This window comes from Mastomys coucha, unplaced genomic scaffold (assembly GCF_008632895.1).
Source record: "Mastomys coucha isolate ucsf_1 unplaced genomic scaffold, UCSF_Mcou_1 pScaffold9, whole genome shotgun sequence".
Taxonomy (NCBI): domain Eukaryota; kingdom Metazoa; phylum Chordata; class Mammalia; order Rodentia; family Muridae; genus Mastomys; species Mastomys coucha.
In genome coordinates, this window is record NW_022196915.1 from 18,628,460 (window position 1) to 18,644,100 (window position 15,641).

The 15,641-nt window shown below is 49.0% G+C and overlaps 1 protein-coding gene across 4 annotated transcripts in view; it reads left to right on the forward strand.

Moving 5' to 3' along the window:
- Positions 1 to 5,758: 5,758 nt before the first annotated feature.
- Galnt15 (polypeptide N-acetylgalactosaminyltransferase 15) overlaps positions 5,759 to 15,641 on the forward strand; it is a 29,265-nt gene continuing 19,382 nt past the window's right edge. For 2 of the 4 annotated variants that reach the window (XM_031362445.1, XM_031362446.1), the window contains exon 1: positions 5,759 to 6,970. In XM_031362445.1, coding sequence (XP_031218305.1) covers positions 6,429 to 6,970 — 542 coding nt within the window. In that variant the 5' untranslated portion in view covers positions 5,759 to 6,428. The remainder of the gene's footprint in view (positions 6,971 to 15,641) is intronic. The other 2 variants (XM_031362447.1, XM_031362448.1) reach the window with 2 other exon arrangements.

The window sequence follows — 15,641 nt, forward strand, 5'->3', positions numbered from 1 at the left end:
TCCTGGAACTCACTCTGTAGACCAGGTTGGCCTCGAACTCAGAAATCCACCTGCCTTTGTCTCCCAAGTGCTGGGATTAAAGGCATGAGCCACCACTGTGTGGTACCTCCAACCCATTCAATGAGTTCAAGATGCTCCCATAACACCTCTCAGCCCTCGGGGTACACAACCATCTATACACAAACTGGCACTCTCAAAGGTAAACAGAGTTCTCTGCACAGCCCAAGTTTGTGTCCTCTATAATTGTAAGCTTTGGAGAGCTGAGTCTTACGTCCAGGATGTCCCATTCACAAAGACACAGAGATTAAGATCGATGCAATAAGCAAGAGGTTTAATGTTTAATGATCCAGTATACTGGGGTCATCCCACAATCAGGACAGAGGCGACCCTGAGGAACAAAAGCACAAACTCTTTGTACTCTTTCAGAGCATAGGTTTTAGTTTACAGCATGAGTTAGTTATCTCTCATTGGTGGAGCTCATTGTTCTTTGTGTTCATTGCCCTTTGTGCCCCAGGTGAGGAGATACCTTTTGCTTGTAGAAGGGGTGGTGAGAGATCTGCCTCTCACTGCAGGTGGGATGTTTCCTGGAATCAAGCATTACTCCCTGCAATTGGGGCATCTCCTGGGGACCGATGTTTATTCAGTAAATTCCTTTGAAGCTCCATGGCTTTCCTGTATTTTTATGAGGTGTTCCTGTTTGCTCAATTCTTACATAATCAGAAGACCCCTCCCTTCTGCCTTCCTTACTTCTGGTTATTAGCAAACCTCTGTCATCAGCATTGTTTTCCACTTGTATACTCTATCAAGAACTGAGGAAAAACACTTTCCTTTGCTGTCAGAAAAACTCTTTCAAAAGCTTTCAAAGAAACCCACATTTTTAGCCTTTCTTCAGAGACAGCCTGACTTTGCACAGGGGAACACACTGCAAATGACATACCAGGAGCTGGCCCAGTCCACCATCCAGGGGATGGTTGCTCTTCCTGGCTGAACCTGAAATTTCGCACCCATCCCCACCACCCCACATCACTGTGTGAGCTACAGCTGGTAGGAAGGTGAGAAGAAGAGAGGGAAGGTCTCCTCTCCACCCCCTCCCAGTGCTAAGCTTTGCATGCTCACAAATTCATCTCCCCATCAGCTTGGATTTTGTGATGTCTGTGATGGTATGAGTATGCTTGGTCCCTGGGAAGTGGCCCTATTAGGAAGTGTGGCCTTGTCGGAGTAGGTGTAGCCTTGTTGGAGGAAGTGCGTCACTGTGGGGTGGGCTTTGAGGTTCTATGCTCAAGCTCCATTTCAGCATGCAAGAGAGTCTCTCCTGGTTCCCCATGCTGTGTCTCTTCCCCAACTGTCCCCTCTGTAAGGACACCTCATATTGAACTAGAAACTCCTGAGAGCATTTTATCTGATCATCCAAAGCATGTGTTTCCTGTGAAGGTCCCAACCCAGATCTGGAGGAGGAGGAGGAGGTAAGTCCTTAACATCTAAGAGGACAAGGCCCATTCCTTCTTAGGGAAAAAGAGAGGAGAGGACAGATGCTGAACTTCCCACCAGATGATGGAGGGAAGGGGCAGGGACCAAGTTTCAGGCCCTAGTGCCCCAGAGAACTCAGGCAGGGCAACACTGAGGTGCTGGTCCATAGGAACCCCAGCGAGTTCTCCTGTTTCTGGGGCCAGGGGAAGCAGATGGCTAGTAGGATTTTTGTTGTGTATTTGTGGAATCCAGGGCTTCGTTAGTTTTAACTATGGTGGACAGGGAAAGAGAGATGCTTGGTTCTATGTCCAGGGGACCTCTAAAAGGAAGACTCTGGCTACAAGGGAACCAAAGCCAAGGCCAGGACTATGGACTGAAGGCACACTGCTGGTGTCTGGAGAAGAAAGGAGGGCCAGGCTAGGAGGAGGTGTGTGAGGGCAACAGTGTGATGCCCTATGAGCCCTGTGTCAGGGACACACAGAACAGAGATGGTAGCACGATGGATCCCGGGATTCAGAAAGTTTCCAGCTCCCTCTAATCTAGAGTGGTGCTAAGAAGCTTAGACCATGGAACCCCTTTAACACTGTAGTGAAGCCTTGTCAGAACCCTCAGGAACCCATTAAATCAATGTCCCAGGCACTTAGAGGGATCTGAGCCTGGGGTAAGGTGACTTAGCTCTTCGGCGGTGGCAGACACACCAACACCGTCTACTGCAGCCCTGAACAGTAGCGCAGAGAGGTACAAGCATTTTCTGAGTTTGCTGTCTATTTTGGAGAACCTAGGAAGCCAGCCTTAAAATGTCATCCCATGATTATGGGCTGTATGAAATCATGCCAAACTGACTCCACATTCCCTATGGAGCAATGTTTCCATATAGAAGTAGTTTTGGTCACAAAAAATAAAAACAGCCAGAAACTAGTCAACCACTGTCTTTGATGAGCGTATATCTTATACAGGTGGGTGAGAGCACCCAACATTCCAAACATCTGAATGTTTAACTTGTCAGGTGTTAAGAGGAGCTATATTCCCAAAGAGAGCAGGGAAGAGGCCAGAGAGTGCTGTGCATGAGCAGAGGGGCTCTGGGATGTAGAAAAGAGGGAAGCTCTGGTGTACAAATCGCATGAAACACGGATGTGAAATAGTGGGCCGCATGAGTGGATTTCTGAGGGAAGACACCACGTAGCATTTTGGCTAAGGAAGCAGATAAAACCCTGGACTGGGAAGGTTAATTTAGAGTTTGAAGTGAGCAATGCAGGAGAGGAGCAGGCAAATGAAAGCTCTGTCCAGAGGATGGTGTTGCAGCCCTCTGAGCCTTCCATTGCAACATTTGGTCTACATTTGGGACCTTGGGTTGCAACATTCTTGTTAACCTCAACATATCTCAGAAATTCAACACTATATGCCCCAGGTTCCTGATCTCTTGAACTTGAAAGGCATACAAGCTTCCCTGACCCCACCCAACTCTGGCAGTCTGAGATTGGAGATGTGGAGACCAAGGATCAAACCCTACACTCTGAGGTCTAGGCACTGTGTCAGCACTGGGCTATTGAGGGAACATCTACATATATCCTGTTGTGTTAGAGAGAGGGAGAAAGGGAGGGAGGGAGAGACAGAGACAGAGAACCAACTGAGTCAAAAGTAGAAACATTTCTACCTGAAAAAGCTCACATTCTAAGGTCAAAATCAAAACGGAAAATAACGATCAAACTCACTTCAAGAATCCCCCAGTGGCAATGTCACCCACGTCACTCCCCCATCCATCAAAAGAAATGCAGCTCACAGCAGTCACTAGGGTCAACTACCCTTCACCAAGATGGCCCAGCCGTCTCCATCCCTGTGATGGTTCATCTTAATTGTCAACTTGACTTTTCCTGGGATCATCTGAAGAAAGAATCTCAGTGAAGGACTGTCTATGTTGAGTTGGCCTGGGGAATGTCTGTGGGAGAGTGTCTTAATTAATTGATGTCGGAAGACCCAGGCCACAGCCCGTAGGTAGCACTATTCCCTATTCAAGAGGTACTGAGCTTTTTAAGTAAATCTAACTTAGCACAGGCAAGCCAGCATGTGTATATTTATTTATTTCTTCTTGACTGGATGTGATATGACCATTTGAAGCTTACTCCTTGACTTCTTCACCACGATGAACTGTAACCTGGAACTGTAAATTTAAATAAACTCCTTTTTCCACTAAGCTGCTTTCTATCAAGCTATTTTATTACAGGAACAGATGGGAAACTAGAACAATCCCCTTCTCTCTGTTGCCTGCTCTTAGTGACCTCAGATCTCAGACTCAATCACCATCTACATGTGGCTGGATATGTAGCATCAGAGCTATAAGCCAGGCCTGTGTGCTACCATCCAGGAAATGGAGCGGGCACAGCCAACACTTTATCTTTCCTTGGCCATTACCTGACCTTGCCAATGTCACATGTCCCCAGGTAATATAATACTATTCACCTCCTTCCTCCTGCTTCCTGCCTTCCTCGCTTAGGTGATGGCGACCTTAGACTTACGACTTCTTAGGGAACCCTTCCGTGACCTTCCTCTCCCCCACAAGCCAGCTTTCTCAGCATACACTGTAGGTTCTTTCTAAAGTCCATCTATCTATCACCGCTCAGTTCTCATTGTCTCTGCTGAATTCACTCTGAGCTTCACCAGTGATCCATTTCTCTGCTTCTGCCTTTTGTAATCTCGACCCAACAGGTAGAGGGATTCAGTTAAAACCCAAGTCAGAGGTCTCTCTTCTGCCCACAGGTCTCATGCCACTCAGAGGGAAAGCCAAGGTCCCTTCTGTACCCTACCAAGATGTCTTCCACCCCTGCTCTGTCATCTCCCATAGTGAGTGATCTGCCGTCCCATCACTCCACTTTCTACCCTGCTTTACCGCCAGGGTGCTTCAACTCCCATGATGCTCTACCTCCTATAATGTTCCACTTCTCATTATAAATTGAAATTTTCCCCAGGGAGGGAGGGAAAAGCTCAGGAGGTGAGCAAAGGGTTACATGTCTGGGAAGTGGAAACCAGAAGATTCTCAGAGACCTCTCCCCTGCTTTGTAGTCCCTGAGAGGGAGACTGAGCTGCAGAGCTGCAGAGATTCGTGGGACCACTCAGCTGTCTGCAGGTTGTGCAGAGAGCTTGGGGTCACAGCTTTCGTGAACTATCACCCGGGGTGGGTGTGCTTTTCAACACTGCTGCTGCCTTTCTGCACCATCCCTCCTCATGCTTTTCTGCACCATCCCTCCTCATGTAACCCCTGACCCACACTCATTCCCATAGTAACCCCAATTGACCCACCAAACAACTTCGGTGCAGTCATTACTTTGGTCTGCTATGGGTTCCTTTTCTGGGTACATGTGTCTATCACACAACCAGGTTCCATGTCCATTTTCCTTCACCCCCATTTCTCCATGCTCCCTCCCATTGTTCTGCCTCTGACTGCACTCCATCTCCCACCATGCTCTGCCTGCTACCCTGTGCCAACCCCCATTGTGCCCCACTTCCCATCATGCTCCATCTCCCAGCATGCCTTACTTCTCAGTAATCCACCTCCCACTATGCTCTGCCTCCTGTCCTGTCTCCTTTTGCCTGCGCTCCAACCACGCCCTTCCTATCTCCCTTTGTGCAGTCCTCTCCTATCCTGACTCCATCACAGGAGCCATGTACCACATACCAGACCCACTCCTTTCAGAACCTCGCCTTTGTTATTCATTCTGTCTGGCTCTCCCCATTACACAGATGCTGGCTCTTCTAGGAAAAACACAGTGGCACTTCAGATTGATTTTTACCCCCCCCCCCGAGCCTATATTCCTCCATAGCTCCCATCTCTGCCTCATTCCCCTCACCCCTTGGCCCTTGACATAGTCTGACCTCCAGACACTAACCCACCATCTCTTCATCTCCCTCATTGTCATGTAAGCACCTGGAGGTCCCAGCTTGACTTCATTCTCTGTTACACTGCTGGTCCAGGGAACAGTTCAGGGGCATACAGCAGCTGCTCATTATGTGTATATGAGCTAAATGGAGTTTGAAGACTGAAAGAGCTTGAAGCATGCCTCTCCTCCATCAGCCTCCAGATGCTTCTGAGGGAGCCAGGGAGCCAGATTTACAAAGGTTCCCTCAGCTTCTCACTTTTTGAAAGGAAAGGCTAGTGGGGCCCCAGGAAGGAGCTGGGCAGATTGCCTAGGGAGATTGAAGGTGCTGACAGACAGCTGGCTCCTGGCATCTGCGTCACCTTGGCAGCCTGTCCAAACCAGGAGGGAATTCTCCTTCCTGCTCTTCTGGGTGGGGAGAAGATGCGTCCCTATGAATGGTGCTCAAGTCTGAACTCCTGGGAGGGTGCTGTTTTGGACAGCTCTTGGGGGTGACTCTGTGTGGTTGTGCAAAGCCTGGAGAAGCGAGGGCATTAGGACCAGGAGAGAGAAGCGAGCTTTTCTCCCGTTGTGTCTGGCAGAGAGTTCCTGCAGAGCTGGAGGTATGTGTGAAAGGAAACCGGGACAGAGCCTGCCGGCTTTGCAACTGTTGCTCTGACCTGACTCAAGGCATCCAAAGGAGGATGTCTGTCATCTTGGCTTGACTGAATTCCCAGCAACTTGCCCCAGACAGCCTGTAGAACCTGACCACTCACGCAGAGGAGGAAAGAACATGGGGCTAATCACTAGAGCAGGATGGACAAGAGCAGAGTGAGAGGGGAGCCAACAACCGAAGACCCTTCTCAGAAGACAGCTAACACTCAGAGAGGACCCAGGACCCCAGGCTCCGGTAACTTTCTGATTCTAGAGGGCAGTGAGTCTTACAAATGCTGTTAGCAAATGTCTGGTGGGATAAAAGGAGCAGGTGACTGGCAAAAAAGCCTTTCAGCTGGAATGAACAGCCCAGGTTCAGTTATAAGCTTGAAGGTACCTGGATAGCAAGGAGAAAGCAAACTTGATCAGGACCTGTTGCTTCGGGAGAGTGGCTGCAACATGCTCCTGAGGAAGCGACCCAGGAGTGGACGTTCCAGGCTTCAGTTCCTCCTACTCTTTCTGACTCTGGGATGTGTCCTGATGATGGCGATCATGCTGCATCCTCCCCCGCCCACCCTACACCAGGCTGTCACAGCCCAGGCTAACAAACACAGCCCTGACACGGAGCATCGCCTGGACTTTGGGGACTCTCAGGAGTGGGTTCTGGAGGCTGAGACTGAAGGTGAGGAATACAGTTTCTTAGATGGCCTGCCACCCTTCATCTCCCTGCAGGAGGATCAATTGCTGGTGGCTGTGGCCTCACCCAGAGCTAGGAGGAATCAAAGCCAGGGCAGGAGACAGGGCAGCTACCAGTTCATCAAACACATGAGCAGGAGGCGGGGTGAGCAAGCCCTTGAGAAGGACTGGAGGACTGTGGAAGATGGGGAGGAATCCGAAGAAGAAACACTGACCCCGCTCAGCCTGGACTCAGATGGCCTCAACAAGCCACTCAGTGCCAGCCTGCCCCTGAGGAGAGTCCTGCCCGAGGCGAGGCACCCACTGTAAGTAAGGGCCCTGCAATCTCTTCTCCGGTCTAAGCGTGTGACCCAGTGGTAGTAAAGTCCCAGCTGACAACTCTGCAGTCTGCCTCTCCTATCCTTGGGACAGTGCTGCTTTAAGATGGGGTGCCTGGGGCCAGATTTCAGCCTTGCCAATGAAGTGCATAAATTGAAGATTCTCAAATCCCATCTCAGACCTGCTCAGTCAAAGAAGAGCCAGAGTCGCTGATATGCTACTAACGAGTCCCACGGGAGAGAAGGTCTCATTCGTTCATTCTTTTCCCAGTCCCGCCTTTAGTCCCCCTAGGTCACACTGCTTTCATTGTGAGATGGGAGCCGAAGCTTCGAGGCACCTTCTGTCTCTCATGCTGATTCCAGTACAGTTTTCACGTTGGGTTATTATTAGTGTTTACCTTTATCTGGGGTCAAAGAAGCAGATGCAAGCATTGCAATAAATGCTTATGTACTTCTTGCCATGTGCCTTTTTTCTTTAAGGTTTATTTATTGAATGTATATGAGTACACTGTAGCTGTCTTCAGACACACCAGAAGGGGGCCTCCGATCCCATTACACGTGGTTACAAGCCACCATATGATTGCTGGGAACTGAACTCGGGACCTCTGGAAGAGCAGTCAGTGCTCTTAACCGCTGAGCCATCTCTCCAGCCCCCATGTGCCTAGTTTTAATCTACGAGCCTTCCCTGTGCAACCCATAAGGCCCTAGAAAAGTCTGCTTGCACTGTGTGAGTGTTAGCCTTACGTCTGGTTTGTACAGTTGAAAGTAGGGCACAGAGAGGCCCTGCAGCTTGCCCACTGTCATACAGCTAGTGTGTCAAAGGAGAAATTTGAACTCTGGCATTTAAGTGCCAGGGGAACCTGTAGCATCACTTCCTGCTACTCTCCTTGGTCCCTACAAAAAAGAAACAGTTCCAATGCCTGAGAGTTCATGTGCTGCACTGCCTACAACTCAGCTTGCAGGGCGCCCCACCCCAGGATGCAAGCCGCAAGGTGTATGTGACATGCAGCTTTGTGCTCAGGGAGACAGTGGCTCATTCTCTAGTCCCTGGTCCCCCTCCACCATGGATAGCCACAGAGACAGACAAAAGATTGCCTGCTCACATCCAGAAGCAATGAGGTTGGGTTTCTAGAGTGGTCTAGGGCCCTGCCCTAGAAGCCATGACTCTTTCCACAGCCCATTATGCTTTCTGGAAAGCAAACAGCTCTTCTACCCCGAAAGCAAAATGACATGTGTGGGATAACTAGGAGTAGGGCCAGGACTCTCCGGACCCCTGACCCCTCTTGGCCAGGCCTCTGAGGCACTCGAGTGCACAGGTGTGCTGATCACCTGGGAGCACGGGCCACCTTAGGTTGTGTGTCCTGGAACACTCACCTGGGAGCACACAGTGCCAGCTCTACTATGCTGACTTCACACCTTGGCTTTAAAAGTTCTGCCGAGGAAACTCCTGCCCTACTCTGGTTTCGGGATGTCTTGGAATGCGCAGCACCTTGTAGAGCAGACACTACATGGCTCTGGGTGTGTTCATTTCTGCAGTGCCTGCTTCCCTTGCTGTGTTGAGTCTGCAGAAGGTCAAGAGCAGCTGTGCACTGCATGTCCCAGCATCCAGCACACACCACCCCATACAGAAACGGCTACTGGATGAGGGAACAGCTTAGCCATTCATACCATGCATGTTCTCACTGGCTGAGAGCAAGAGTGAACATCTTCATTCTGTGAACAAGAAACTCTGGCTTTGGGTGTGTGGGAGGGGAATGGGGTGTGTTGGGTGTGTGGGGGGGGGGTGGGGAGTGTGTGTGTATGTGTGTGTGGGTGGGTGTGTGACTATGTCTCCAAAGCACCCTGCATATGCACACGTGTGCTTGTGCACATATGACCTGTGTGTGCACTGTGTGTTAAGTGTACATTATGCTATGTATATTAAGTGGAAGTGTGATGTGGGTAGTACATGTGTGTAGTAGTTTGGGGTTTGGTATCTGCAGGTTGTGTGTGTGGTATGATAGGAACAAGTGTGAGCTATATTGATATGATGCTATGTGTGTTTTCAAGCTGTGGATGTATACTGTACATACATATATAGTATATTTATTGTGCATTGAGGAATGTATTGTGTGGAACTGTTGTGTGTTATGGTGTGTGTTTGTCTTGTCTTTATGTAGTGTGCATGTGCATTGTGCTGGGACAGTGTTTCATATTATTATGCGCCTTTGTGTGTATAGTACCAGTGTATATGTTATATGTGTTATAAGTATTGTACTGTTTCATGTGTGCTGTAAGTGCACTGTATGTAAGACACATGTGCACGTGTTGTGCATTTATTATGTAGTGCATGGATGTGCTGTGTGTACAGTTCAAACTTGGTGCATTTTATGGCATGATTACTGGGCACAAGTATAGATGTTACTATGTATGGCATGCAGGAGTATAATGTGTATATATATGGTATATGTTGTGTGTTTGATGTGACAAGTACATGTAATGTACCTATATGCATACATTATGATACAGTACTTATTTTTTTCTCTGGGGCATATGTTGGTTCTATAGGTTGTATGTGTGTGATCCATGTGTCATAAATGTTTCTTGCAATGGTCATGTGCTTGTGTGCAAGTGTGTTTCAAACATATATACTTGTGGTATACATGTGTGCACAGGGAGTTGGAGGTACAAGTGGACACAGATACAGGTGTGTTTGATGTAAACAAGCTTGAATGTGTACATATATGTTGGATAGACCACTTCATTGGCCATTTCTTGCCTCCATGGTAACTAGTGCATGGTAAGATGGTGCATCTTAGTTTCCACACTGAACGGTCTCTGCCAGTCAAGAAACCTCTTTGCTTCAAGTGAAGCATTTACTTTTGGGCTCTCCATCCTGGGATTCTCAGTTACCAGCTCTATGTGGAGGTCGACAGCGCTCTCTGCTGGCCACTAGCAGTGAGTGCAGTCGATGCAACCAGAGCTCACACTTGCAATCAGATCCCTCTATCCAAGGTGACAGTGACGACCCCCGCCCCGCCTCCCCCGACTCCAACCCCATTCTACTGGGTGGGAAAACAAGAGACACCGCATAGTAAGCACTGTATGCGATGTGGAGACCTGAGCTTCCCTGCCAGGGCTGGGAGACCTCTGCCTCTGGTGTCCCTTGTCCCATGCCTCCAGTTTCCCAGCTCCTCCTTGACTCCCTAACCAGGGTATGTCCTCCTGACCTTCACCCAGATCCTGTACCACCATGGTTTTTGTCAGTCCCCTGGCTAGGTTCCACATCTCCTCTAGAATTGCAGCTGTAGATCAGTTTACATAGAGGATATTCAATGGGGTTACCAATAATGAAAGACTAAAATAGAAAAATATAGTAGAGGAAAAAAGAAGCCAAAAGACAGGCTCTGGGGCTAGACATGATGGTACATGCCTGTGACTCCAGCTCTCAGTGAAGGAGGATGGGGCAGGAGAACTGTGAGTTTAAGGACAGCCTGAGCTGCACTGTGAGACCCTATCTCAGAACAAATGTCTCCAGACAGAGAGGCAAAACTCTAGTAAGCTTTCAGTAAGCATGCAATATGTAGTAGAGACTCCCCCAATAAGTTTTTACTTCCTTATCTGCGTCACAGATCTGTTCAGTAGATTTCATTTTATGAATGAGGAAAATGGAGGTGTAGAAAGGGGAATGGATTGGTGCCATGTGACCCAACAGCCTGTTTGATGCCAAAGTTAAGCTCTTATCCATTGTGGTAGACTCAGAGTCTGCCAATTTCTGGACCAGACCTGGAAAGGACATCTAAATTGCAAACATTTAAAGGCTGCCAGTCTTAAAGCTGGCCACCTCCCAACCCCTTGAGAGCACACTGGTGGATGCCTACTGCAGAATCCACAGTAGTACTAAAGAGCTGAAGCTGCCCAGTGTCTCATCCCAGGACACCGGAGAGCTAAATGCAACCTACAAAGTGCCCATCTGACTTAACACTTAATGCTTATGGTGCATCCAAGCACCCAGAAGGCTTGTTTGAAGTACAGGATCCTGGGCACTACAGATGCTCTGAAGATGCTATGGCAACCCTATTCAAAGTCGGCTCTCAAGGTTAGCCAGAGCAGGGATCCTCAACCTTCAACACCCCTGTGACATGCAGTAGTGGGTTGGCAGGCAGAGCTGGATTCAGGAGCTCTGGAATGCAGCCTGAGAGGCTAAATCTGCTCTGCTGGCTCTACTTCCAGCAGCCAGGGACTACACCAGTGAATCTCAAGTATGTGCAGGCCTGGTTTGCCTACTATGTATGTTAAAACACAGACATTTGCTCTTTGTGCCCCACCTCATATTTGACCCATGAGAGTGAGATGGGCTCTTGCAGGCAACCAGGCTAAGAACCAAGATCCAATTGCACAAGGATTGTCTCCAGCCTTGAAAGCCAGTGGAGAGCTGGGGAAGGGTCTCTTCTCCTGAGCCAGGATCAGAGCAGGAAAGGAAAGCACTTTGGAGGTAGCTGTGTTGTCGAGCAGAAAGCAGTGTCATAATTCACAAGGTCCATTCCATTCCCTGAGATGCCTGGGACATGCTAGGCAGTGAGTCACCTGATGACTCTCAGCTTCCCCTTGTGAGTTCAACAGCTTGACCTGTGAAAGACAATGGAGCCATGGCTGATAGGACATCCATTAGTCAGAGAGCAACCTGAGAAGCAGAGGGAGAGGAACAACAAGACTACGAAGGGACCCTGCGTCCCCACTCCCGCTGAAATACTGTCAGTGAAGTTTGTATCTGGGCCTAGCTGGCCATGTCATGAGGGCAATCAGCAAACACCATGCTTCTGCCCCTTGAGGCCCATGTGGCATGGCCATTCGGGACAATGTTTCCTCTGATCCCTCCCGCTGTTACATGGCTGTGGTAGAAACTGCTTAGTATAACCCAAAGGTCCAAAATACTTAAGGGTGCCAGTGTGAGGGGGGCTTGCTCTGTGTGTCCACAATTCCAGCTGGCCTCAGGGATCGGCATGTGATTCCCTTTACTTCCTAAGGAGGAGAATTTATACCTGTGTTAGTTACCTGGCCCCACCCAAGTGGGATCTGCAGACCCACAGCATCACCACTGTGGACTACAAGGCCCCACTCAGACTAGTGAGGGGTGGCAGTAATGTCTACTTCAGATGTTCCCTGTAGCACTTACACTCATATGAAAGTTTGATGCTTAGGACATAGCTCAGTGTATTGCCTAGCCCATTCAAGATCCAAGAATCAATCCCCAGTACCGGGGTTGGGGAATGTGAGGAACTAGAGAGATGGTTCACCATCTAGACCCCGCACTGCTCTTGCAAACAGCCTGAGTTTGGATCCCAGCTCCCATGCCATGTAGTTCACAGCCGCCTATAAATCCAGCTCCAGGGGATCCAATGCCCTCTTCTGGCCTCTTGGGTACCTGTATGCACATGCAGACACACAGACACACACACACTCACACAATGCTCACACACACTTTTGTTTAGAATATTTTTTCATCTGTCAACAGATGAATCAGGCAGAGACAATCTTTTCTGACATATTCATGATGTGAGGTCACTTTTTTGAAAATGCACAAAATTACATAGGCTTGCCTGCAGCTTTTAAAAATGCTGATGAAAGTGTATTTAAATGTGCATTCTTGGTATCTGAGTTTAAACTCTTCCAGGGTTAAATGGAGGGCTGTTACAGGTAGTTATTGTCACAGTGCGAGCCTAGGGTGAAGAGGTATAAGACAGGCCGAGGGCACCACTGGCGGTGGCCATGCACCTACTCCAGTTGTGAGTGAGCTGCTCAGTGGTGGTGGACAGGACAAGCGGGTCTTCCCCAGGAAGGCCTGAGGCACGGCTGGTGTACCAGCTGGAGGTCAGAGTCATCGCCGTAACAGGGATTTTTATGAGTTGTTTCTGTGGCTCTCACCTCGGTTCTAGCTCTCCAGTTTTTGGCTTGATTACCTTTTCCGTTCAGATCCCTCAAATTGTTTCCATCCATACATAGTATATAATCGAACATGGCGAACAAAGTCTTCTCTCACAGTCTGCAGCTGCATTTCTATCCTCCAGTTATCTGAAACATTTTCATCAGCCACTAGTTTTCTGGAAACTACCTCTGCAGTGGGTTAACACCAAATGTTACCGACACCACATGACCAGCACTGTTGCGGGCTAACCTCTGCCATCTTTCAGTGCAGACCCTGGCACCCAATGACCTCATCAGGACATACAATTTTTTTAATGTGTGAGAAATGAATGAGTCTCCTACCAGATCAACAGGATTGGCTGGAACCTGCCTTCGGCTTCACTCTAATACCTGAGCAGCCAAGAGCATCCACAAGGTCCTCTTAGGACAGAGATGAGGACAGAGATGCTCACCTTACTTAAGGGACTGGCCTTAGACTGGCCTAAAGGGAAAGCATGAGGGATGGGCAAGACTGGAGAACAGAGACATGTGAGGGATGGACTCCCAACCCATCCCCAAGGTGCTGGCTTTTCTGATACCCCCAGAACAGGCATTCTGGCTTCTGCCCAACTGCTCTGCCCTCTCTTGGTGAGGTCACTTGGCCTGTTATTATCCTGCTACTGCAATTACAGCTGTGGCCCAGGCTTCCACATCACCTAGGAATTTGCTTGAAATGCAAGGTTTCAAGGCCTATGCAGACATGCTCAGTGTGATTATGTATTTAAAAAGGTCCCATTTAACAAGAGCAGGCTAGCATCAGAGAGCTCTGAGCTAACCTCCTGGGGTATCCTGCTTTGTCTGTGGCCTTCTCTCAGGGGCTGACCCTCTCTGAACTTCTTTTTTGTTTGTTTGTTTGTTTGTTTGTTTGTTTTCGAGAGACAGGGTTTCTCTGTGTAGCTCTGGCTGTCCTGGAACTCACTCCGTAGACCAGGCTGGCCTCGAACTCAGAAATCCGCCTGCCTCTGCCTCCCAAGTGCTGGGATTAAAGGCATGCGCCACCACCACCCGGCCCTCTCCGAACTTCTAAAGAACAAACTCTTTGGGGGCTGGAGAGATGGCTCAGCACTTAAGAGTACTGACTGCTCTTCCAAGGGTCCTGAGTTGGAATCCCAGCAACCACATGGTGGCTCACAACCACCTGTAATAAGATCTGATGCCCTCTTCTGGGGTGTCCAAAGACAGCTACAGTATTCTTACATATAATAAATAAACAAAACTTTAAAAAAAAAAGAGCAAGCTCTTCACGTAAACATTCTGGATCTGGTCAGGGTTCAGAACCATGACTCCATTTGGTGCCCATCTGTGATCCAGACCAAGGATCCAGGGGCAGAGGTAACAAGGGGTCTCATGGAGTCCCTCAGAGAGGGTGTTGCTGCCCTGAGAATGTATGCCCTGGTAGAAGATGACAGGTTGCAATGGTGCAGGTGGCAATGGTGCAGATGGGGGTAGTGCAGGTGGCAGTGGCGACTTCCTCTGATGACTTTGCCCTTCCCTTGTACCTGTGCCACCTGCAAGCATCTGGTCCACTGTCCTAAGGGTTTCTCTCCAGCTATGTCCTAGCCCTAGCATACCCAGGCCTTGTGTGGAAGTCACTCTTCCCAGCAATTACCTATAGGCAAAGGTACAAAGTTAGGACTTTCTCGTGATGATGAAAGTTGGCTTTATGGTACTGACTTCTCTCGGTCATGCAGAGTGCTCCTTGAGTACACAGTGTCCTGGGTACTCCTTGAGACAAGGCAGAATCTTCCTTTATTCTTTGAACAAACCTTTTTGTTTATTTGTTTGTTTGTTTGTTTAATGTGTTTTTTGCCTATGTATTTTTGTGTGCATCATATATGTGTCTAGTACATGTCCAAGGAAGTCAGAAGAGGCCATCAGATCCTGTGGAACTGAGGTTAAGGATGACCATGAACTGTTTGTGGGTGCTGGGAACCAAACCTGGGTGCTCTGCATTAGCAACAAGTGTTCTTAACTACAGAATCATCTCTCCATCCCCCTGAAAAGATCTTATCTAACAGCTGTTAGACGTAAGAAGATGAGCAAGACTAGCCCTAGCCCCACTCCCTAAAGAGTTCTGGGTACGCTGGGGGACACTGACAAGCAGCTGCAGGGCGAGAGATAAGATGTGGGAAGCCACCTAGTGGGGGCCCCTACTGGTGTAGTGCGAGCAGTAATGCCAACATAGCTTTGGGGAACTGACAGAAAGCTTTCTACCCTGGCCAGGCGACGTGGGTGGGAGAGGCCAGTGCTCCAGTCAAGCCATCTGGTACAATGCGGTGACTCAGCCTCTTCAGAACACCATCCAAATGCATCTGCCAAGGGAGCAGCAGGGGGAGGAGTGGACTAGAACCTGGCCCTGTGGTCTTGGAGTGTGACCCAGACAGTGAGCATGCTTTGACATGCTTCTCAGCATGGGGACTGTCCCTTTGCATTCAGGCCATACCCTTACTCTGCAGAAAGGTGTCTGTGTCCTGATGCTGGATAATTAGTGATGCCAGTAGCAAAGGCAGGCTCCAAACCTGGGTCAGCTCGGGTCCAAAGCCCTCTGTTTAAGCTCTCCCAATGCTCCCTCAGAAGGTGAGCAGTGCAGGCAGGGCTAGGCTTTGCGACACATGTCCAGCACTAAAAAATTAGGTTGGTAAGACATTTGCCAGACAACAACCACACCATTTAATAAAAACAATGCTACAGAGAAACCCTGTCTCGAAAAACCAAA